The sequence below is a fragment of the Puma concolor genome, chromosome B3 (assembly GCF_028749965.1).
Source record: "Puma concolor isolate L17-30 chromosome B3, mPumCon1.1.hap2, whole genome shotgun sequence".
Taxonomy (NCBI): Eukaryota; Metazoa; Chordata; class Mammalia; order Carnivora; family Felidae; genus Puma; species Puma concolor.
This window is the reverse complement of record NC_141672.1, coordinates 13,163,246-13,187,334: the sequence shown is the minus strand read 5'-3', so window position 1 is coordinate 13,187,334 and position 24,089 is coordinate 13,163,246. Positions and strand designations below refer to the sequence as shown.

General features: G+C 40.5%; 1 protein-coding gene across 8 annotated transcripts in view; it reads right to left on the bottom strand.

Moving 5' to 3' along the window:
* Positions 1-24,089, bottom strand: part of ATXN3 (ataxin 3) — a 38,232-nt gene that overhangs the window by 10,033 nt on the left and 4,110 nt on the right. For 3 of the 8 annotated variants that reach the window (XM_086708968.1, XM_086708969.1, XM_086708974.1), the window contains exons 2-9: positions 21,053-21,217; positions 20,779-20,823; positions 19,003-19,088; positions 18,462-18,528; positions 13,705-13,792; positions 7,615-7,747; positions 6,782-6,948; positions 5,138-5,234 (exon numbers count right to left, since the gene is read on the bottom strand). In XM_086708968.1, the coding sequence (XP_086565094.1) occupies positions 5,138-5,234; positions 6,782-6,948; positions 7,615-7,747; positions 13,705-13,792; positions 18,462-18,528; positions 19,003-19,088; positions 20,779-20,823; positions 21,053-21,217 (848 nt within the window). Of the gene's footprint in view, positions 1-4,189; positions 4,244-4,563; positions 4,880-5,137; positions 5,235-6,781; positions 6,949-7,614; positions 7,748-13,704; positions 13,793-18,461; positions 18,529-19,002; positions 19,089-20,778; positions 20,824-21,052; positions 21,218-22,703; positions 22,797-24,089 lie in introns of those variants that run through there. The other 5 variants (XM_086708971.1, XM_086708976.1, XM_086708975.1 and 2 more) reach the window with 4 other exon arrangements.

Genomic DNA, 24,089 nt, shown 5'->3' with positions numbered 1-24,089 from the left:
AAAGAAGTTAAAATAACTTTTTAAGATGCGTTATCAAGTTGCAGTACCATCTATTATATTAAAATAAATTTTCCCTGGATTTTTTGCAGAAGGGAGAACGACGTCAGAAAAATCCACGTTTGAAAACATTTAAACACGATGGTTATGATGTAAATATGTAGGGCAGTGCCCTTGTACTTAAAGAATATACACTAAAGTACTGAAATGTAATGGCAAGTCATGTCTGCAAGTTATTCTCAAATTCCTCAGAAATGTCCACAATTAGGCAATTTGGGTGAGTATAAGGAGTTCTGGGAACTAGTTCTGCTTTTAAGTAAATTCAAAATTATTTCACATAATACATACATAATATGTTTAAAATTAAAAAAAAAAACATAAACAGCTGACACTCTGCGGTGAGAAGCCATAGCTTTCAAAAAATGCATGGAAGGATTTTTAAAGGAACCAGAATTTTAAATTTGCCAGCAACTCTACAAATAGAATAGCACACGATGTCTTCCAGAGTCTCAGTCTTCTGTTTTAAATATGAGCAACAAAGAAAACCCAAGCATATTGCTGTCTGCCTCAGTTTACTCTCAGGCGTGCGTGGCTAACAGTGCACAAGAGGGCAGGTTCCCAGCAGCCCATCCCGACAACAGGGTGTGCACGAGAAAGCAGTCCATCCCGGTAACGGGGTCCGCCTCTGCAAGGCAGGAGGAATCAATCCTGGCACATCAGATCTCTCCGCCGGCCCTTTTCCCCCTCCAGCCAAGCCAACATGTCAGAACACAAGAGAGTGGTGGGTGAGACAGCAGCTTTAGAGGGACAGTCTTCATCTACTTTAAATTTATGAAAAGTGACAAGTAAAGGAATTGCCAGCCTTGAAACAGTCCTGACCCCTCTCATATTTGCTGACACAATAAGATGCAACATGTTCAAACAGCAAATCAGTACCCACTCTCACTGTGTCTTCGAATGTGCCCTCAGAATCAGAGGCTAGAAAGCTAAAAACACCACCGGAGGTCACTGTACAGCTAGGATGCTGGTAATCAACCGAGTGCTCGCAGAAATGAGGCACGACCATCTTCCTGCTGCTTTGGTGGTTCTCTGCGGGCAAGTCAAGTCATGGAGCCGGTCCCAGGATGCGGCTTCCCGGCAGCCGCAGTAGGGGCTGACTTCCTGTTTCCATGTCTAGGCAACCGTGGTGGCAAGCTTCCCGACCCTAGGATCACAGCTATGGCAACGTGTTCTTGAACTCCGTGTCCTGATTTCCCATCCTCCCAACCGGGGCGGTTGGTTGCACTCTTCCAACAGGCTGGTCTGTGGAATTCTGGAAGCCTGGCTACAGCCCGCACCGCCCGCTTGCTCTTCCTAAGACTGCGTAAGCCCTGAGTCTCTGTATTAAAACCTTTTCTGCTCAAAGTACCTCTAGCAGCTTGTTTCTTAAAGTGAATCGCATTATGCCGTGCCACCGAAGCAGTGGCTCAGGTGTTAGACAATTAAAAAATCATAGCAATCCGCGACCATGGAAACAATGCCCAGTAACTGCCTCTTTGTTGGGTAACACTTTTTTAGTAACAGAAGGAGAGAATCTGCATCATTTCAGAGCTACACTTAGAGAAGACGATGATGCTAACACATTTGTAGAATACTTTACGGTTTACACAACAGTTGTACACGCACTAATTCAATTTGTGAATGCGGTAGGTTTTATACTGACACTGCTGGTGTAGTAAGAGTTTCACTTGGGCTTTTATAATAGGTAAAATGGATTGAGAGATTACTACTGGAAAAAAAATATGGCTGTGAAAACATTGCCTGACACTCATTCATAAACTATGACTTTGTAACAGGTAGATTTTTAAACAGTATTTTTATATTTGATCAAGCATGAATACGGCGGTTACTACATTAGGCATGAAGCTTCAAATAGTCTATAAGAAAAAAAAAAACTATTAGAATGTGTAACAAAATAAACTATTTGAATAATAAAAAAAAAACCCTGAATTCAAAATTTGTTTGAATAACAGCACCAGGATCAGTTTGGAGAGGGTCAGAGGGAAGAGCGCGATAACCTTTGAGCCAAGTTCCCAGAGACAGAAGCTAGAGAGAACCTGTAGGCCTAATAATCAGGAATTCTGGTGAAAGGCCTAATATTTGAAACTACAGCTGTTCCTCAGCTCCTTTACTACTGAGTCTAACAAGACTCTGGATGCTACGCAATGGTGGACAGAAACACCAAGAAGTTCGTTCTGAACTCTTCTCAGCAACTTGTGACTCTATGAGATATTCTCTAGTTCTCAAATTCCCACCGATATTTTGAAGGTCAGGCCAGGCTCAGAGGATGCCGCTGGAGCTGGAAACCATCACTGCCCATGTTCCTTCCCAATCCACTGTCCTCCAACCAGGCAGGAGCCCCACTGATGCTCAAACATTTAAAGAAATAATTTTTTTTTTTTTAATTTTGAGACACAGAGAGAGAGCATGCGCACATGATGGGGGAGAGGGGCAGACAGAGAGAAAATCTTAAGTAAGCTCCATGCTCAGCACAGAGCCCCACACGCACGGCTCGATCCCATGACCCTGGAATCACGACCTGAGCCTAAATTAAGAATTGGATGCTCAACCGACTGAGTGACCCAGGCTTCTCCAACCTAAAATAATTTTTTAAGTAAAGAAGGGATTTGTTTTTCTACTTTAAAGATGTTTTCCTTTTCTTAGATCTACTCGTGAATCTTGCAGTTTGTCTATAAGGTACGTCTGTTTGGACCAATTTGTTCTGGCAAAAAATAGAATGTGAAATAAGCATGATAGAAGTATCATTTGAGAACCGTTCTGGAAAGCAGTTTAGAAATCCATACCAAGACCTTAAAAAATATTTCTGTCCTTTAACCCAAAAACCTCAGAATAACTGGAAGAAATGGTGAGAAATTTGAGGCATGGCATCAGTACAGGATTGTTCACTGCACTATTAATTATATAACTTTTTTTTAACATTTATTTATTGTTGAGAGAGAGACAGAGACAGAACACGAGCAGGGGAGGGAGGGGCAGAGAGAGAGGAAGACACAGAAGCTGAAACAGGCTCCAGGCTCTAAGCTGTCAGCACAGAGCCCGATGTGCGGCCTGAACTCACAAACCGTGAGATCATGACCTGAGCCGAAGTCGGGCTCTTAACTGACTGAGCCACCCAGGCGCCCCTGCACTATTAATTATAATAGCAAAAATCAGTATATTACAAAGACTATTTACTATGATGGGAAATGGGTGTAACTAATAACACCATATACGTGTGTCTGTGTGAGTAGAAGAGAATGTGTCAAAATACTAACATTAGTTATTAAAATAAAGGATTTTTAAAGTTTATTTATTTTGAGAAGAGAGGGGAGGAAAGAGAGAGAGAAAGAGAGAGAGAGAGAGAGAGAATGTAAGCGGGGGAGGGGCAGAGAGAGAAGGAGAGAGAGAATTTAAAGCAAGCTCCTTTCTGTTTCAGCACAGAGCCCAACAAGGGGCTTGAACCCACAAACTGTGAGATCATGACCTGAGCTGAAACCAAGAGCCAGATGCTCAACCGGCTGAGCCACCCAGGCACACCAAAAGTTAGGATTGTTTGATTTTGATATATCTTAAAATAAATTTTCTCAAATGTAAGTTTTTATCTAATTCACTTTTTTTTTTTTAAGATTTTATTTTTAAGCAATCTGTGCACCCAACATGGGACTCGAACACGGGAGTCGCATACTCCACTGACTGAGCCAGCCAGGCACCCCTTAAGTTATTTTTTAACACTAACTAGACATTTGATGACATTACAGAATGATTAATAATTATCATATGATAATTATTAACAGCGTGACGACAGCATTTGGCAATATTTAAAAAAAATGGATGAAATGATACAATAATTTAGATCTGTTACCAAATAATCCCAGCTTGGGGGTGGGAGAGTGGAATGCATGAGAGACGGGGTCACAGAAAACCAAGCCTGGCCACGTGCTGGCATTTGTTAAACATGAGCAATGGGTAAACGGGTTCATTATGCTGGTTTCTCTACGTTTATAGATATTTGAAGTTTATCATAATTAAAGAATTTAAAAGTTCACTTTAAAATTTGAAAGGAAGTGAAAAGCACTAATAAGCACAATTTTGAAATTTTATATATAATTAAATCCATTAACCTATCGCTGAATAAAGACTAGAAATATCTCACATTAGGAGGATGTCAGTTGATCAGAACTTTCCTTCATATACTTCTGAGCTGTAACTTAAACAAACAAAACAAAACAGAAAACAAGGTAAATATTATCTTCATTACACCATCATAATGCTCCACTATTTCAGCTCCCACTAATACTGCCAATTATGATTGTGAGACGCTTCTCGATTATAGAGATGTTGAACTGGGAAAATACATACATCTCAGAATTGATGAAATACAGTGAACAGGCCAGATTCAGCTGCTGGACTTTTGGTATCTGACCTGGGATCCGAGGATCTGCACAGTCTCTCTAAATACTACCTTGTAACCTCTTTTTTTTTTCCCCATTAAAAAAAGAAAAAGGGAAGACGAGTTGTGAATGGTAGTTACTGGAAAGGATGATAATTTTTATTTTCTAGTTTGAGAGCACTGACAGATTTAGGTTTTAGGATTTATGGTTTGCCCCATGTCCCTGATGCGGACAGGCCCGCAGTAACCCCTGAAGTGGCAGTAAGAACAATTAACCACCGTCTGTATCTGGGCGTGTGCTCCCCGACCACAGTGCTGTTTTCCCTGTTAACTGACAGCAGAACTTTGCGAGGTTGCTCAGGTCACCAAGAAGCACATCCAAAGGCATTGTTCTTGCTTTGGTCCAATTCCATTTTCGTTTGATGACTTACATTTGACTGGGTTTCCTTCACCCTATTTCATATAAACCCTATAATTAGTATTGAGGCAAAGACTTTCCCTAAAACTACGTATCATTTCAGTTTATTTGCTCTAAATTAAAAACAAAACAAAACTCAGATGTTCACAGGGTTCAGGTAGTAACCAATCTTTTAAAAGGAGAGAATCTTAAGTAAAATAGTTTAAGCCAAAGCTCTATATGTAGAGATTGCAGACAAAACAGACAAAGTACACGTTAAATATGCAATTTTAATATTGTACCAACTACTTTACTTTTCAAAGTAGGCTTCTCTTCTCTTCCGTAGCTCTTCTGAAGTAAGATGTGTACCTGATGTCTGTGGAATATCTTGGGACACATTTCTGGAACTACCTGAAAAGAAAACAGAACAAAAAAAGCAATCATTTTATTTACCAATTCAAGCGATGCTATGTTTATGCTTTTTGAGCAAGCTTTCACAAAAGTTTTTTTCTTAAAAATATTGTGCTATGTTGTAACTAGAAGAAAGTCTCATGGACAAATCTGAATAAGGCAGTTCAAATATAACCTGTGTCCACACCCATCTGTGACACAGTGGACGTAAGGATGTGAGTCCAACAGCCAACCCATTAGGGAGAGCCATCAACACCACACTTGTGTTGCCCTCTTTAACTTACTAGAAATGCCCCAGCACTTTCCACGAGAAGCAACGAGAAGTGGGTGACTGTAAACCCATTCTCTATATTCCGATCTCCTACGATATTTGCATGCTGTAACAGCTCAAGTGTGTGTCCCAGAGATCCTGCCAAGATTGTGAAATAAGGTGGGAAGAAAAGCAAATGACACAAAAATATCTAAAATTATAAAGAGCTGTTGTCTGTCCATTACTGGGCTAATCCAGCAGGACTCTACTAATCAAAAATGGGACCGCACAGATGAAGCACTCCGAGCTGTGCCAGGAGGTGTGAGAAGTTCAGGACAACACACAGGATAAAAAGGATAATCTTCAGAGTAATGGAACCTCAATTTTATTTAGGTATTTAAGAAATCCCATTGAATCATCTCATTAAGAAAATAGAAGGCTTGGGGCGCCTGGGTGGCTCAGTCGGTTAAGTGTCCGACTTCGGCTCAGGTCACGATCTCACAGTTCGTGGGTTCAAGCCCCGCACTGGGCTCTGTGCTGACAGCTCAGAGCCCGGAACCTATTTCAGATTCTGTGTCTCCCTCTCTCTGTTCCTCCCCTGCGCTCGCTCTGTCTCTCTCTCACTCTCTCAAAAATAAATAAAGGTTAAAAAAAAAAGAAAGAAAATAGAAGGCAAATTTCCACATTAATTAGATGAAAACAAAACTGCCAAAAACCCACACATACTTTTCAGTAAGCTCTTTGAGCTACCTGCCAGACAACTCCCGCTGCCTGGATTCCCGAGGGGAGACATCTTCACTCTCCTCTGCTAGTGAGTTTATGTCACTATCACGGTGGGTCCATGAAGTGGGCTTATGCTGTAAGGTACATGGCCACTAAGTGTTACACTTTTGAAATATTTTCTGCCCAGGCCTTTTGTATCCAACAGCATACATTTACAAAATAGCAAGTCTGGGTAAGAGCCCCCCCCCCAGCCCCCCCAACACCCCCAATCCCCCCCCCACTTTTGCCCACAAAGATTAACCTCAGGTTATTACTGTTCTGTTACTACAGTTTTTTGACCAAACGGAAAAACCAGACTAAAAATATATCCAATCCTAATATAACTTAGGTTGTTAAAAGGTATTTACATTACAAGAAAACTAAACAAACAGCTGATTGTCGTATGTCCATAGTCACTGCTTCTAGAGTAATTGTCAAAGAACTTCTACCAACAGTACATTGACTTCCGGGGGAACTAAAGATGATCTGACTCAATCCTTCAACAACAAATGAAGGTGCGGCCGAATGTCTGTACCTTGCATACTGAGCTGAATAGCCCTGCGGAGATCTGCTTCTTCATCTTCCATGTCGATTTCCTGGCGACTCAGTGCCAGAGCCCTCTGCAAATCTTCCTCATCTTCGTCTAACATGCCTGACCCATCATTTGCTTCTAAGACTCGTTCCAGATCTGTTTTCTGAACTCTAAAGAACAATGACACTGATGGTAACTGCAGACCAGTCTTCTATTTTAGATAAACCAGAAATATTTATAAACCAAAACATTTTTTAAAAAATTTTTTAAAAAAGATTTTATTTTTAAGTAACCTCTATATCCAACATGGGGCTTGAACTTACAACCCCAAAATCAAGAATCGCATGCCGCACCAACTGAGCCAAAGAGGTCCCCAAAGATTTAATAGAAGTCAAAAATTACACATTTTCTGGCAGATAATCTAACAACCTAAAGACTGTGCTGTGCTGTGCATCTAAGTAAATAAAGTAATTCAAATTGTCAATTCAAGTTTGGACCAATAAACTTCACTAAAAATATAAAAGGTCTAAAAAAATCACCAACAATAAAAGGACCACACATTCAATGTAAGCAGGAAAACGTTATTCTTGGGGCACTTGGCTGGCTCAGTCAGTAGAGCATGATCTTGATCTTGGGGTTGTGAGTTCGAGCCCCATGCTGGGTATAGAGATTGCTTAAAAAATAAAGTCTTGAAGAAGAAGGAAGGAAGGAAGGAAGGAAGGAAGGAAGGAAGGAAGGAAGGAAGGAAGGAAGGAAGGAAGGAAGGAAGAAAATGTAATTCTTATAATGAAATATGAACTACTATCATATACTCCCTACTGCAGGGTTCATCTCACCTCTGTTCTTTCAGCTGTGCTAACTCTTCTCCAATGAGTTTTGGTCTGTGCATCTGTTGGACCCTGATCATCTGTAGAAGTTGGTCAGCTTCACAATCTGGCAGATCACCCTTCACAACAAATATAGAATAACCTAAAAAGAAAAAAAAAGGCAAAAATAAACGAAAACAGCCAGTAAGAGATTAAAAATAGATTTAAAATGATAGCAGATAGAAAGGCAGCACAGTCTAGTGGGAAGAACACAAGTTCAAGAGTGAGGAAGACCTGGGTTCAAATCCCGACTCTCGCTGATCTCAGACAAACTACTGAAAGCCTCTGGGCCACTTCCTTCGTCTGTAAGATGGGAACAGCCATCTCACAGAGTGACTGTGAGAAATAAATGGCATAATGTCCACAAAGGGCCCCTACCAAAACAGTGTGTGACCACATACTCTGCTCACTAAACGGTATCGGAGAGGCGGGTGAAGGAGTGGGGAAGAGCAAGGAATTCGGAATCAGATTGTCAGGGTTTTGGTCCTAGCTCTTCCAATTCCAAGACCAAGCATGGTCTCTGCTAAAATGAACAATCTATAGAAATAGCTGCCCCCCCCCGACACATTCTCTCTCTCTCTCTCTCTCTCTCTCTCTCACACACACACACACACACACACACACACCCCTCCTTGCTGAATATAGGAGCTGGGAAACCAATGCTCAAAATCTAGCCAAAGTATTGATGATGCGGTTCATATTTTCAAAGAATTATACTGATTCAGTGAATTTTTTATAAATGTCATCCTAGAAAGCCAGAGTTTTCCCAGCTAAATCTTCTACACAAAAAATGAACATGGGTAGACTATACCTAAGTCATTCTGATCAATTTAAGCTTTTCTACCATAAATTTTTCTTAAGCTTTGGTACTTATTACTGGATATCTTTTGTGAGTATTAAAAGATAATGAAACAAAGAACAAAAGAACTATTAATGGAAAAAATACAAAACAGCACATTAATATTTATTTTTTCAACAAGACATAATACGATTAATATACTTTATTTAAACAAGAAAAAATGTGCTCAGAGTTCAGATGGTCTAGAACGTTGTGCGCCAGTAAAATTGTTTCTAGACCCTAAAGTAAATGTGTCAGCACCATGGCAGTCCGTGAGGAGCATCATGAAGAACAGACACTCAGTCTTGGTTAGGTGGCACAGTAAATACCTCTGGTTTATTTGAGACATATGCCGGTGAAGACACCAAAGGGTGATAAGAGGGTGTGCTGTAATATGCGTTACACTTTTTAAAAAGCACTCTTGGGGCGCCTGGGTGGTGCAGTCGGTTAAGCGTCCGACTTCAGCCAGGTCACGATCTCGCGGTCCGTGAGTTCGAGCCCCGCGTCAGGCGCTGGGCTGATGGCTCAGAGCCTGGAGCCTGCTTCCGATTCTGTGTCTCCCTCTCTCTCTGCCCCCTCCCCCATTCATGCTCTGTCTCTCTCTGTCCCAAAAATAAATAAACGTTGAAAAAAAAAAAAAAATTTAAAAAGCACTCTGGGCTGTTTTATCAATATAACGTATAGGAACCAGAGTGCAAGAAGACAGAACCTTACCAAAACAGAAAACCTGAGGGACAACATATATAGGGAAAAGAGACATAAATTTTTTCCAGACATGTTCGGTTTGAAATGCTTCCCAAGTGGAGACATCAAAGCCAGGAGTCTGGCGTTCAGGGTAGATGTGTAGGCAGAGGATAAAAGTTTAGGAATTATGGGCATGTAGATTTTATTTAGAGATGATATTTAAATTTTTAATGTTTATTTATTTTTGAGACAGAGAGAGACAGAGCATGAACGGGAGAGGATCAGAGAGAGAGGGAGACACAGAATCCGAGGCAGGTTCCAGGCTCCGAGCTGTCAGCATAGAGCCCACACGGGGCTCGAACTCATGGACCGTGAGATCATGACCTGAGCCAAAGTCGGACGCTTAACTGACTGAGCCACTCAGACGCCCCTAGAGATGATATTTAAAATAACAGGACAGCAAAATAAAAATAATAATAGGACAGCCCATAATCAAGAAATTGTCCAAGGATTGTCTCTAGGTCACTTCCAACCATAAGAAATTGGCAAGAGTAAGATCCACAAAAGGAAATCTGAAAGAAGAAGCCAATGAGATAGGAGGAAAACTAGAGCATAGTGGTCTGGAAGCCAGGTGTGGATAGTGTTTCGAAAAGGAAGGATATACTTAGGAACAGAAGTTTAAGCATGAAAGAAAAAACATACTAGAAAATGATATCAAAGAAGTAAAACTACTATAACCCTGAATGTGAATTGGAAAGAACAACATGACAGACAACCAACCCAGCAGCAATAAGCAGGCTAGTACCCAGACTGAGCTTTACACATCATTATTAAAAGTTAAGGCAAGAAACATACAAGGTAAGCCTGAAACATCTTGTCTTATGAGAAAAAAAAGCCTTCAAAAAGCTACAGTGGTCATTTCAGAAACTGAGGAGTCAATTTCAAAAGGTACCCCCTCATGCAAGTGGCACAATTTGAGTATCGATATGAATAATCACAATGGACTGAAACACACGAACTACGTTTTGATGGATTAGTTTACCATCACAAATCAAAACCTCCAAACTAACAGGTTATCTCTGAATGTTTTTTAACTTTTTTTTGAGAGAGCGTGAGCACACGTGCATGGGCGAGGGGTAAAGAGATGGGCACAGAGGATCCAAAGCGGGCTCTGTGCAGACAGCAGTGAGCCTGATGTGGGGCTCGGACCCACTGACTGCATCCCACCAACTGCGAGACCATGACCTGAACGGAAGTCGGACACTCAACTGACTGGGCCACGCATGCGCCTCCCCCTTTTTTATTTTGCTAACTGGTTATCTTTGGAGGAAGTGCACTATGAAACCAACTCATCTTAAAAAACTATAAAACGGAAGAATATTTATTCTGCTTTTCCTATATGAACTATACTTCAGGAGAACCAAATAACTGATGAAACTTTATTTGTATAAAAGTATGCAGCGAATATGTGAAGACATCATGGGAATCTAACAGCACCATTTTGCAACCCTGAATGAAATAATCGATCCAGGCACCAATCATCAGTGGTTGCTCAAAACACAAAAAGAGAGCCAACCAGATGTCAAGTGTCACCCCATCTGTGAAGTTTTCCAAGGTCTCCCCACCCTGCCCCCAAATCAACCTGAATCTGATTAAGCCTCAGTTCTAAAGACCAGATTGTTGGGTATTCAGGGCTCAGAGCAAAATAAAGATGTAATCAGCAAAATTCAGAGTGTGGTGAAGAACAAATGACCCAGTTTTGTTTTGTTTTTTTTTTTTATAAGTTTATTTACTTTGGGGGGGGGGACAGAGAAGATCCCAGATAGGCTTCATACCATCAGTGCAGAGCCCAAGGCAGGGCTCGAACCCACTAACCATGGTATCATGACCTGAGCCAAAATCAAGGGTTGGACGCTCAACTGACCAAGCCACTCAGGCACCCCAACCCATTTTCTTCAAAATAAATAAATAAATAAATAAATAAATAAATAAATAAATAAAAAAAATCAAGGGGAAAAAAAATGTAAGGAAACCTACAGTTAGACTTGGAAAACATATCAGTCAATGAATGCAATTAGTGAAACTCATTTCAACCTAGTTAAACTGTAAAAATCCTAAGACACAAGCAAGGAGACTGGAGATTTGAACAGACTGGGTATTTGATGTTATTAAAGCACTGTGGCTCAATTTTTTGCGTGCTTATAGTACTGTGGATATACATGTATTTATATACATACACACATATATACACACACACACACACATATATATTTAAGAGTGTTTGCTTTTAAAAATTTAATTTTAGGGGCGCCTGGGTGGCGCAGTCGGTTAAGCGTCCGACTTCAGCCAGGTCGTGATCTCGCGGTCTGTGAGTTCGAGCCCCGCGTCAGGCTCTGGGCTGATGGCTCAGAGCCTGGAGCCTGTTTCCGATTCTGTGTCTCCCTCTCTCTCTGCCCCTCCCCCGTTCATGCTCTGTCTCTCTCTGTCCCAAAAATAAATAAACGTTGAAAAAATAAATAAATAAATAAATAAATAAAAATTTAATTTTAAAAAATTTGCAGAGAAAATAAGATGCTCAAAATTAGCAGGGGAAGAAAATGTGTATAATAAGATTGACCATGAGATAACTGTTCAAGCTGGGTAAAGGGTACATGAGAATTCATCACATTATTTTCTCTAGTTTTTATTTGTTTGAAATTTTCAATGAAAAAGTTTTGTTCTATTCTACATGAGGGTATACTCAACTCCACCCTCAAGATGAGGTCAAATAAAAAGAAGACTGAGAGCCGAATACAAATGTGGAGGTCACTGATGAATTGAGAAGGCAACTTTTTGGTGAAATGTTGGCTATGACAATGTAACTGGAATGAGTTCAAGAACAGGAGACAATACACTAGAGGGGACTCTAAGGAGAAAATAAAAATGGGAGGCAGCTGGCCTTTCCTGGAGTAAAGAGAAGCTTTTTCTTACTTCTCTGCTGATAGGAGTAATACAGAAAGAGGGGGACAGTGACCATGCAGGCAAGTAGAAAAGATAAAAGCAAGAGCAAAGATCCTGAATAGGTGAGAGGAATTGGGATATAGCCCCAAAGTGGACAGGCTTGTCTTGGTCAGGAGCAGGGGACAATTCACCTATTTTAATAGGCTCAATGCACAGGCTGGGATACAGGCACGTTGATAGATGGGCATAAAGATGGAGTTCTCTTTTCTTGCTTATTTAAAAAAAATTTTTTTTAATGTTTATTTATTTTTGAGAGAGACAGAGACAGAATGCGGGTGGGTTGGGGCAGAGAGAGGGGAAGGCACAGAATCCAAAGCAGGCTCCAGGTTCCGAGCTGTCAGCACAGAGCCCGACGCCGGGCTTGAACTCACAGACCTTGAGATCATGACCTGAGCTGAAGTCGGATGCTCAACCAACTGAGCCACACAGGTGCCCCTCTTTTCATTGTTTCTGTTTCGTCAGAATACAAAGGAAGGTCATAGCTAGGGGTCAGGAAGAGGTGAGTGGTTAGAGATTTGAAGAGAGGAACTGGAAAATAACCATCTTGGAGAGTGGCAAGTGACCTTACTATGAAAACACAGTAGCAAGGTCAAGTGGCGCTAAAGGATCATTTGAAATTTGTCATCATAAATTTAAAGCAAAATCAGTCACCCCATTTTACGTAGCCATGTTCAGCTGCTCTGATGCAGGAATGGACAAGCCCAAGATCTAGTTTTAACCAGGGCTGGCATTTTGTCATGAAAGTATAATAGAGGGAAGGAAAGAGGAGTGGAGAAACGCATCAGATTGATTATAATGATGGGTTACAGAAATAAGCAGGGTCAGACAGGAAGTAAGGATATAAGGGCAATGTTTGGGTAGGGTTTAAAGAATTGTTGGATGCAGAAAACGGAGAAAATATGGTATAAAGATAGGCAATTGTCAAAGACTAAAATGCTTGTAATTGGGATTTGAAGGTGATACCGTTGTTGGTAATGGCAAAGGCAAGATGAAAAAACTGGTCTTTGAAAATAAAAATGTACGGAATCGGATGGATTTTTGTGTAGAAATCACTAACAATGATGAAGAGTTCAAGTTGAGAGAAAACAGTGAGTCAGACCCTAAAATATTCCATGGAAAAAGAGGATCACAAGTGAATGGAAAAGAGCAGGAGCCAGAGTTTACTCTCGTGCCAGGTATTTTAGAGAAGCTGGAATCTTTAGGTAAGAACAGTGGCCTGAAGAAGCAAGAAGCAAGAAGAATACCCCCACCCACCACGCCTGGCCATGGAGTCCGTGGGGTCTGGAAGGAACAAGAGCCATTACTTAGTGGGGTTGCTAAGGCAGGAGCAACCTCAGGGGAGGGCCAAGTGTCAGTGAAAACTCTAACTGGATGGATAGTATCATCCAAATCACAGATTAAAGTTCACCAAGAAAAACATAAAGATGATTTCACTGCCCCTGCCATAAAAACAGTATTGTTATACTTACATCTAATAGAGCTGGTTTTATTAAGCTACTTTGAAAGACAATATTATAAAAATTTCAGTCTTTATTTACCTTCCTGTTGTAATTGAGCCAAGAAAAGTGCAAGGTATGTGTCTGAGATCAATTCTGGACCCGTCAAGAGAGAATTCAAGTTGAACCACTGGAAAAAAATTTTAAGTATTTAAGTTAATGTACATTATAAGTAATAGGGAAGTTCCATATGTTAAGAATAAATACAACCCATCTAAACTTACTAAGGCTATCTAAACACTGAAAACATGTCAAACCAAGATTTTTAAAAAGTAATTTAATAATATGATTTTTAAAAACTGAAATAAATGTTGCAGATTTACCAGTATTAAATGTTTTAAAAATAAAATTTTGCAGGGTGCCTGGGTGGCTCAGTCAGTTAAGCATCCGACTTCGGCTCAGGTCCTGATCTCATGGTTCGTGGGTTTGAGCCCTGCATTGGGCTCTGCGCTGACAGCTTAGAGCCTGGAGCCTGCTTCGGATACTGTGTGTCTCTCTCTCAAAAAATAAATAAACATAAAAAAAAAAATTTTTTTTTAATTAAAAATAAAATTTTGCTTGGGGTGCCTGAGTGGCTCAGTTGGTTGGGTGGCCGACTTCGGCTCAGGTCCTGATCTCACGGTTTGTGAGTTCGAGTCCCGCGTCGGGCTCTGTGCTGATAGCTCAGAGCCTGGAGCCTGCTTCAGATTCTGTGTCTCCCTCTCCCTCTGCCCCTCCCCTGCTCATGCTCTGTTTCTCTGTCTCAAAAATAAGTAAAACATTAAAAAATTAAAAAAACAAAATAAAATAAAATAAAATAAAATTTTGCTTTAAGTCATAAACTTTGTATCTCCCACCCCAAAAAAGAGTACAGAAATTGATACTACTTTAAAGTATCTTTATTGATAGGTATAATCAAATCTTTTTCAAAGTATCAGCCCAACAAAACCCTAATCACATTATACTGAAGAAAAATGAAACCAACACAAAGTCTTCCCACTACTGGTAATTTTGGCCAAAAGATTCCAATTGTGAGAAAAGTAGACATTCCAGGAAGGGAATTCAAAACCGCCAAATGATTTTACACGGATCACTGAGCCACTGTCACATGTAATTAAAATCACTTAGTCACTATTTTATAGGATTCCTAATGTAACCCACAAGATACAAAAGTTTCCAAAGTTACTGTCAACATCATGACCAACTACTTTTCCTGGATTTTGACAGAGATGATAGTACTTTTCCAGTCACCCATTTCTCCAAAGAAGACATCCCAGATGGCCAATAGACACATGAAAAGATGCTCAACATCACTCACCATCAGGGAAATGCAAATCAAAACTACAATGAGATATCACCTCACACCTGTCAGAATGGCTGACATCAAAAGCATAAGACTCAGGTGTTGACAAGGATGTGGAGAAAGAGAAACCTTCCTGCACCGTGGGTGAGAATGCAAACAGTATGGAGTATGGAAACAGTATGGGGTTTCCTCAAAAAATTAAAAATAAAACTACATTTTGATCCAGTAACTCCACTACTTGGGTGTTCTCCGAAAGAATAAAAGCACTAATTCGAAAAGACATATGCACCTCTATGTTTACTGCAGCATTATTTACAACAGCCAAATTATGGAAGCAGCCCAAGTGTCCACCAATAGATGAAGGGATAAAGAAGATAGGAGATACACACACACACTCTCACTCTCTCTCTTTCTCAACGGAATATTATTCAACCATAAAAAAGAATTAACTTTTGCCATTTGCAACAACACGGATGGATCTAGAGAGTATAAGGCTAAGTGAAGTAACTCAGAGAAAGACAGATACCATAGGATTTCACTCATATGTGGAATTTAAAGAACAAAGGGAAAAGAGACAAACCAAAAAACAGACTCTTTTTAAAAAAAAGGTTTTTTTAATGTTGATTTATTTTTGAGGGAGAGAGAGACAGAGTGTGAGCAGGCAAGGGATAGAGAGAGAGACAGACACAGAATCCAAAGCAGGCACCAGGCTCTGAGCTGTCAGCGTAGAGCCTGACACGGAGCTCGAACTCACAAACTGTGAGCTCAGGACCTGAGCCGAAGTTGGATGCTTAACCGACTGAGCCACCCAGGCGCCCCAAAAACAGACTCTTAACTACAGAAAACAAACTGGTGGTTATCAGAGGAAGGTGGGTAGAGGACAGGTTATATGGGTGAAGGGGACCAAGAGTGCACTCACTGTAATGAGCACTGAGTCATGTACAGAGCTGCTGAATCACTTACACGTACATCTGAAACTAATATAGCATTGTATGTTAACTATACTGGAATTTAAAAAAATATATATAGGAAAAAAAACGTTTCCGGTCATCTTTTTCATAATACAAGGACCTCTAACAAAAGAGTGTACAGCGAAAAACATAACTGTAAACAAAAATATAAATTAGAGCCAAATATAGTAAGTTAAAACTGGACATTTCTTGTATTTATAAAAGATTAATTAAGTAATTTAAAATGTGAAAATTCAATTTTAAACTAAAATTTGTAAAATCTCTCAAAATAACGATGCAAGTTTACATGCAAATCACCAAAGGAACTTCTGGAACCTAAGTCTTCAGATCTTAAAAAAAAAAATCCAGTGATTATACAGGAAAGGTAAAGAATACTTGATCATAATTTTTTAAAGATATAAATAAAAGCCGAAGGTTAAATAATCTCGGCAGTGTCCTCTCTGCTTTCTCCTTGGAGCTGACCCCCACTCAGGTCAGCCTCTACTGCAACGCACCTCCTTACTTGCTCTTTGTACAACTCAGGAGGGACCTTTAGAAATAATCGGGTCACAGGACTTAAAAGGACTTAAAACATAATAGCAGGGTTTCTATTTTTGAATTATCTTTTATTGATTTAATCAGTGCACTCATTCTTGATTTCATTTTCCTTTTTGCTTCGTATTATTTTATTTTCCAAAAGTTTCGTGGAGCTATAACTGACATGCGAGAAACTGCACATACCTAAAAGTGTTCAATTTGAAGCTTTACCATATGTGTACACCCAAGAAACCATCACCACCACCGAGAGTTTCCAGGGCCCTTGTGATCCTCCTCTCTCACTGCTCCTCACCATCCTCATCCCCAGGCAACAGCTGGTTAATCTGTCATTACAGATTAGTCTGCAATTTCTAGACTTATATACAAATGGAACCTTACAGTACATAGTATTTTGTATCTGGCTTCCTTCACTCAGCATAATTATTTTTGTTCACCCATGTTGCTGAACGTATCAATAAGTTCATTTCTTTTTATATTGGACCATTTCTAATATTCCTGTTTCCAAGATTCAAAACATTTTTTTTAAGTTTATTTATTTTGAGAGAGACACAGACGGTGTGAGTGGGGGAGGGACAGAGAGGGAGAGGGAGAGAGCGAGAATCCCAAGCAGGCTCCGCACTGTCAGTACAGAGCCTGACAAGGGGCTCCAACTCACGAAACCGAGAGATCATGACCTGAGCTGAAACCAAGAGTAGGCCCTTTAACCGACTGAGCCTCCCAGGCGCCCCAAGATTCAAAATTCTAATAAAAAGGGCTTTTTTCTTAAGTTTATTTAGTTTTGAGAGACAGAAAGAGTGTATGGGGGGGAGGCACAGAGAGAGAGAATCCCAAACAGACTCCACACTATCGGTGGAGAGCCTGATGTGGGGTTCAGACCCACACAAGCGAGACCATGACCTGAGCCAAAATAGAGTCAGATGTTTAACCAACTGAGCCACCCAGCCGCCCCTAAAAAGGACTTTACATAATTGTTTCAAAATAGTGTCATGTATCCAAAGATCTTTGGTAATTATCTTAAAAAATGACACCTTAGGTACGTTTCTTGATCTTAAGAAAGGCTTGTTCAAGACACATTCCGTGTTCTTTTAAAAAAAATAGAGTTTTATGTAGATGTACGTATTATATCCACATAGATTTTATGAAGCCTTATGTATTACATGACATTTTGGAATGTGGATAATCTTGATATGCTAAAGCAAACATAACTGAAAACTTTTTATTCATGCTGGATGCTATTTCAGGCTTCATGACACTACTGTATGCCGAGAACAAATCTATAAAGTCATAGTTAACTGGAAGAACATTTTAATCCCATAAAAACTCACTAAAAGTGACCCCTTCTGTACTGTATTAAATAGAAAGCTTTTCTTATGTAGTTAAATTGTACAGTTGACCCTTGAACAACGTGGAGGTTAAGGGTGCTGGCCCCTGGCACAGCTGAAAATCCACGTATAGCTTGACTCTTCAAAAAACTCAGTACTAATAGCCTACCGTTGACTGGAAGCTTTACTGCTAATGTAAACAGTTAACACACATTTCGCATATATACTGTATACTTTTTTTTTAAGTAGGCTCCATGCTCAACGTGGGGCTTGAACTCACAACCCTGAAATTAAGAGTTGCATGTTCTATCGACCAATCAGGCACCTATGATATACTTACTTTCACAATAAAGCTAGAGGAAGGAAAATGTTACTAAGAAAACCATAAAAATAAAAGGAAGATCAGAAGGAAAATACATTTATAGTACTGTACTGTAAAAAACAATCCACGGATAAGTGGACCCATGTAGTTCAAACCCATGTCGTTCAAGCATCAACTGTGCATGGTTGTTACAAATAAACCTATAAGGGAAACTGCTACTGTCTTTGAAAAGAGAAAATTTCCATTAAGATTAAAACCATACCATACACACACGTTACTGGTAAATTTCTTCATCCGGGAGGTATGAACATTTTAGTTGCAAATGGAGGGAAAAATGAGAAAAAAGACAAAAGGAGAAACATTACCTGTTTTCCTAATTTTCGAACTGTAAACCAGTGTTCTTTGTAATTGCATATGAATGACCTTTCATTTCTAGAAAAAGAAAAAAAATGCATACACAATATTAAGTTGAAATAACAGAGTTCACATTCATTTAGTTTATCTACTAGCAAGTATTATATAAAACATGATAGTTTAGGATTGTGCTTACAGTGAAGCATCACAGATTTTGAGAAATTACAAAATAGCATTAAAAACAAAACCAAAACCAAAACCCAAACAGTAGAAATCTCTCTGCAGGTTAGTGATGCCGCATGCAAGAATGATGGCACCACACACCCTTTAAGGATCAGTCCTGTGCTGCCTGACACCGAAGGGAGGAGGGGAGTTAATGGGCAGATGTTCACGGACATCCCCAAAAGGTGTCACAGCGAACTCTGAGGGAATGAAACAGGGAACATCAAGCAAGACAAAAGCATTCAAAATATGCTTTGCTTCTTTAAGAAATTATAACTTTAAAAATCAAGTTTAGAAAAAGCAATGTGGAAGAGCAAAATAAAATCTTACATGGGATCGATCCCGAGCCTCTGATACTCTGGACTGTTGAAGAGAATTAGTTCTAAACCCCAAACCTTCAAGGCATTGCTTATAACCTGTTTAAAAAAAAAAAAAAAAAAAAAGCAACTTTTCATGAGCTAAACCATTCAATTCCAAATTAAGTAGCGCAGCCATGTTAGTTGCATAAACAACTGTACTTCATAATTTTCCCTAGAAGGCTATGCTTTTTAAAAAGTATGTGTATAAATACATCACTGAATCCATAAAAGAAAAAAAAGTACCTATAAAAGAGTCCTTTTTACACTAGGTTTCTGGAACATTCCAGAGAACCACATAATTCCGAGATAAAACTGTCTCAAAAATCCAGATGTATATTCTACTCAGTATTCTTTTTTTTTTCAATGTTTATTTATTTTTGACAGAGAGAGAGACAAAGCATGAGCGGGGGAGGAGCAGAGAGAGAGAGAGGGAGACACAGAATCCAAAGCAGGCTCCAGGCTCTGAGCTGTCAGCACAGAGCCCGACGTGGGGCTCGAACCCACGAGCCGTGAGATCATGACCTGAGCCGAAGTCAGACGCCTAAGTGACTGAGCCACCCAGGCGCCCCTAAGTATTATTCTTAAAAGTAGTCCACTATATACACACAATAATCTGGCTGCTCCGGTCCTGCTTTGGAAAAGTTATATTCAACTTACTACCTGGTATGTCAGTAGTGATGAAAATTTTGTCTATTAAAAATGGATTCTTCCTGGGAATTTAAACTGAAGCTTTCAGACTTTGAACTACCATCATGGGTTTGTAATTCGTAGGAAAAAATAAATAAATAAGCCTGATTACTTCCAACTGTCTGGAGGAAAAAAAAGGACATTTCTGAAAATTCACTCTCCGCCTTCCGAGGCAGCCAACAGAGCAGCAAGTGAACCAGGTGCCAGCTAGCACACATAAACAGCGAACACAACGCAGGGGGCAGACGTGAACAGGCACCAAGACCAGCGTCCCAGTGTCGCACAAACAGGCAACAGCAAGCGCAGGGCCCGCTCGAGCCTCCTCTAGCGCTGCGGCAGCTCTCACCAGGTACCGCCCATGTGGAGCAGTGCTGGACGGAGAGGCTACTGAATGAGGGGTCCAGGAGGACAATACAGGGGGACGGAACAGGCTCCTCGAGAGAGCTTCTGGAAGAACTCTGGATATACCTCCCGGCTGTTAGAATGAAAGACCCATGGATAAGGCAAAAGAATCTCACAAGTACATACACATTCACCCACAGAATTCAAGGGGAGCCGAAAGTGTAAAAAAAGAAAGAAAGCAAAAGCCACAGACCATAATAAAGGAATCCAGTCCTGGTACGCGGATTTAAATGGAAGGCAGTGAGGTGCTGCATTTTCTCAAATTTATCCAAGATGTAGCAAGTTTGAAATACTCTTATTGGAACTACGGTTAACAGCATCCAAATGTAAATTACATGGTCTTCGTTCAAAACGCCCTACTCTAAAATGAAGGTTCTACAATCTTAATTTTCATGTTTATCTCTATAAAAATCTAGTGCTCTAGAGTATGATCTTACACTTTTTCCCCCAGTTTTTTCCTTGTGTTCTATGGCTTTATTTTTATTTTTTAATAATCTTACACTCTTAGACACAATCTACTAGAAGGACCGCTGAAGGTCACATCATTACAGTGACCGTGAAAAGAGATGCTGTCAGAAGAGATGCGTATCGACCACATCCTCAGCGCGATCAGTGCCCGGACATCAACAGCCCTTAGTACATGCTTCTAACCACTTACTTGAATAGAGAAAAAACCACTGTCGTCCATATTTCCCGAGGGCTGCTGTTTATTTCGGATGGGTCGTTGAGGCGGGGGTGGAGGGTGGGGAGAGAAGGATAGAAACCGTCATTGGTGTGCATATTTAAAATAACATCTTGCGCGGTCCCGTTTATGAAGTCAAGAGCATAGTTATAATCGACAAGTCAGATCCCCATAGGAAGAATGCTTCATCCTTTTCTAAAGGGTACCCACATTTTTTCAGAACCTGATTCGGTGAGTTGAAAGTCAGTACCTGTAAAAAAGTGCGATAGTCCTCACTGGTGACTCCTCCTTCTGCCATTCTCATTCTCTCCTCTTCGTCCAGCTGATGGGCAATGGAAGACAGCTCCACAGGGCTAAAATATTCTCCTTGCAATAGGTTATTCAAGCAATGTTGAGCACAAAGTGAGCCTTCTTGCTAATATTTTCAAAAGAAAAAATTCAAATGTGATTTGCTGAACAGACTTGTACGGTATCTTCCTCTCAAGAGGAATTTAATCACTAACGCAGCCAAACCGAGCCATTTTGGCCTTCAACAGCAATGATTTACGAAGTACCTGAATTTTCATTTAACACTTGTTTTATAATTTTACCATTAAGGAAACTACAATTATTTAGCTCTATGATCAAAAACTTGAGAATGACTTATATAAACAAACAGCATTCTCTACAAATATGCCAAATTTCACATTTCACTAGAAACTACTCTATAAAAACATTAGCACCTCTCATTTTCAGTACCTAAAATATATCTCTTTGGGGGTTCCATGGAAAATTACTAACACTGAAAGCGAAATTTTAATCCCTAGAACATGTGTGTTCTTTTAATAAGATAATCTACTCGATCAAGAGGCCTGAGTGGCTCAGTCGATTAAGCCTCTGACTTCGGCTCAGGTCATGATTCACGGCTTGAGTCCGAGCCCCATGTCAGGCTCTGCGCTGACAGCTCAGGGCTTGGAGCCTGCTTCGGATTCTGTGTCTCCCTGTCTCTCTGCCGGTGCACCGCTCATGCTCTCTCTCTCCTTCAAAAATAAATAAACATTAAAAAAATTTTTTTTGAAGATAATCTATCGATCTAAATGCTTACTCAAGGAGTTTCAAATCAATGAACAAAAGTATCTCAAGAATTGATACAGGTAGGAAAGATCCTGCTCGACGTTAATGAAGACCTGTAGCCAACCGAACCAAGGTTCTCTTCGGGGACCTCTGCACAAAATGTCTATGCAGTATGTACAACAAGCAAAACTTCCCCAAACCACACCTGGAGCTCGTTTCTGAACAAGCCAGCAAGGAGGGCTGCATCCAAGGAGGCATCACTGGCTTTGTATCGTTGGGGGGGTGGAGGGAGTACAACTTCCCATGGGCCCCAGGGTCTTCAGCTGCTGGGCAGCTGGCCCTCACACAGTTGGCACCCCAAATGTAAATCCGAGCTGCCTTGGGCGCCTGGGCGGCTCAGTCGGTTAAGCGTCCGACTTTGGCTCAGGTCATGATCTCACAGTTTGTGGGTTCGAGCCCCACGTCGGGCTCTGTGCGGACAGCTCAGCACCTGGAGCCTGCTTTGGATTCCGTGTCTCCCTCTGTCTCTGCCCCTCTCCGCTCGTGCTCTGTCTCTCTGTCTCTCAATAATAAATAAACATTAAAAAAAATTTAAAAAAACAAATAAATCCCGGCTGCCTGGCCCTGAGCAGTCTGCTTATCACCCTGCTCCCCACAACAATGTCACTTTCCCATACTTGCCCTGGAAGAAGGGAAACTCACTGGCGAAGGAGATCCCTTCCTGTGAACACAGACCCCTCTGTGGAATGATGGCAGAAGATGAGAATACTTTCTCCTCCCACTAACCCTGATCCTCTAAGTTCTCCTTTCCTCCACTAAAGTCTATGCCTTAACCCAGCCTGTCTTACCTTGTACGATTTGCTCTGTCACTCAAGAGTGACACAGAACTCTTTGGTGACTCCAAAGAGCAACACCTGATGAGACACATATTTCTCCTGGTTCTAGGAACAAAATTCAGCTTCAGAAAATGATACAGGGTATATGAATGCAGTGGAATAGGAAGACAGCATTGAGAGAGTCTGAGTGCAAGATAGGGAGGGGGCCAAGATAAGCTTATCTTCATATTTTGGTATAGAAGTACCTTGAAGCTGAAGACAGTATCCCTGAAGTCACAGCCACATAGTGCAAGAGAAAGTGTCTCCACCTCTTTTTCCTTCTACTGTATTCCTACCTCTAGAAAGAAACTTCCTCTGAACAATACAACGTGAACTGAAGGAATACACAGCCATCCTACTTATATTCTACTGAAAAACGGGCAAGACAAACAAGTATTCACAAACAGACAAAAAGATGCTCAACGTCATCAACCATCAGGGAATGATATATTAAAACTGCAGTATGTTACTACTATACGCTCTCCAAAATGGCTAAAATGTTGGAGATCAGAGACATCAAAATACCACTTGTGGACATGTAAATTAGTACAACCCCTCTGGAAAACTATTTGGAGTATCTACTAAAGCTTAACATATACGAACCCTGTGGTCTAGCAATTCCACTCTTAGGTACATAATGCCAACAACAGAAATGTAAACATACATTCATCAAAACACATATAAAAATGTTCCTAGCACTACTACTGGTAATGCCCCACCCTGAACCATCCAGATGCCCATCACAGAATGGGTAAACTGTGCTCTTTTCACAAGGGAAAACTATATGACGATGAGAATGAATTCACTACAACGACCTGCAACAACACAGACGAATCAACGTTAAAGAAGATAGATTCAAAGAGCAGCCGCTGTATGATGCCATTTATAAAAACTCAAAAACAGGCCAAACTCATCTATGACGTTAGAATTCAGGACAGTGATCACCCTCACAAGGGTGAAGGTGGGGTGGAGGGATAGTATCTGGAGGAAGGCCTAAGCGGAGCAAATAAATATTCTGTTACCTGATCTAAGAATTATTTACACATGTGTTCACTTTGTGAGACCTCACTGAGCTGTACTCTTATGGTGTGTGTACCCTTAATGTGTGTTTGTTACAGTTAAAAAAGTTCAAATAACAACCACAACAACTCTGCTAAGATACAGGTATTTCACATATCAAGAACTTCCTTTTTTTACGTTTATTTATGTACTTAACTTTTTTAAAGTTTATTTATTTTGAGAGAGAGAGAGAGAGAGAAAGAAAGGCCACACACGCATGAGTCGGGGAGGGGCAGAGAGAGAGAGAGAGAGAGAGAGAGAGAGAGAGAGAGAGAGAATGAATCCCAAGTAGGCTCTGCA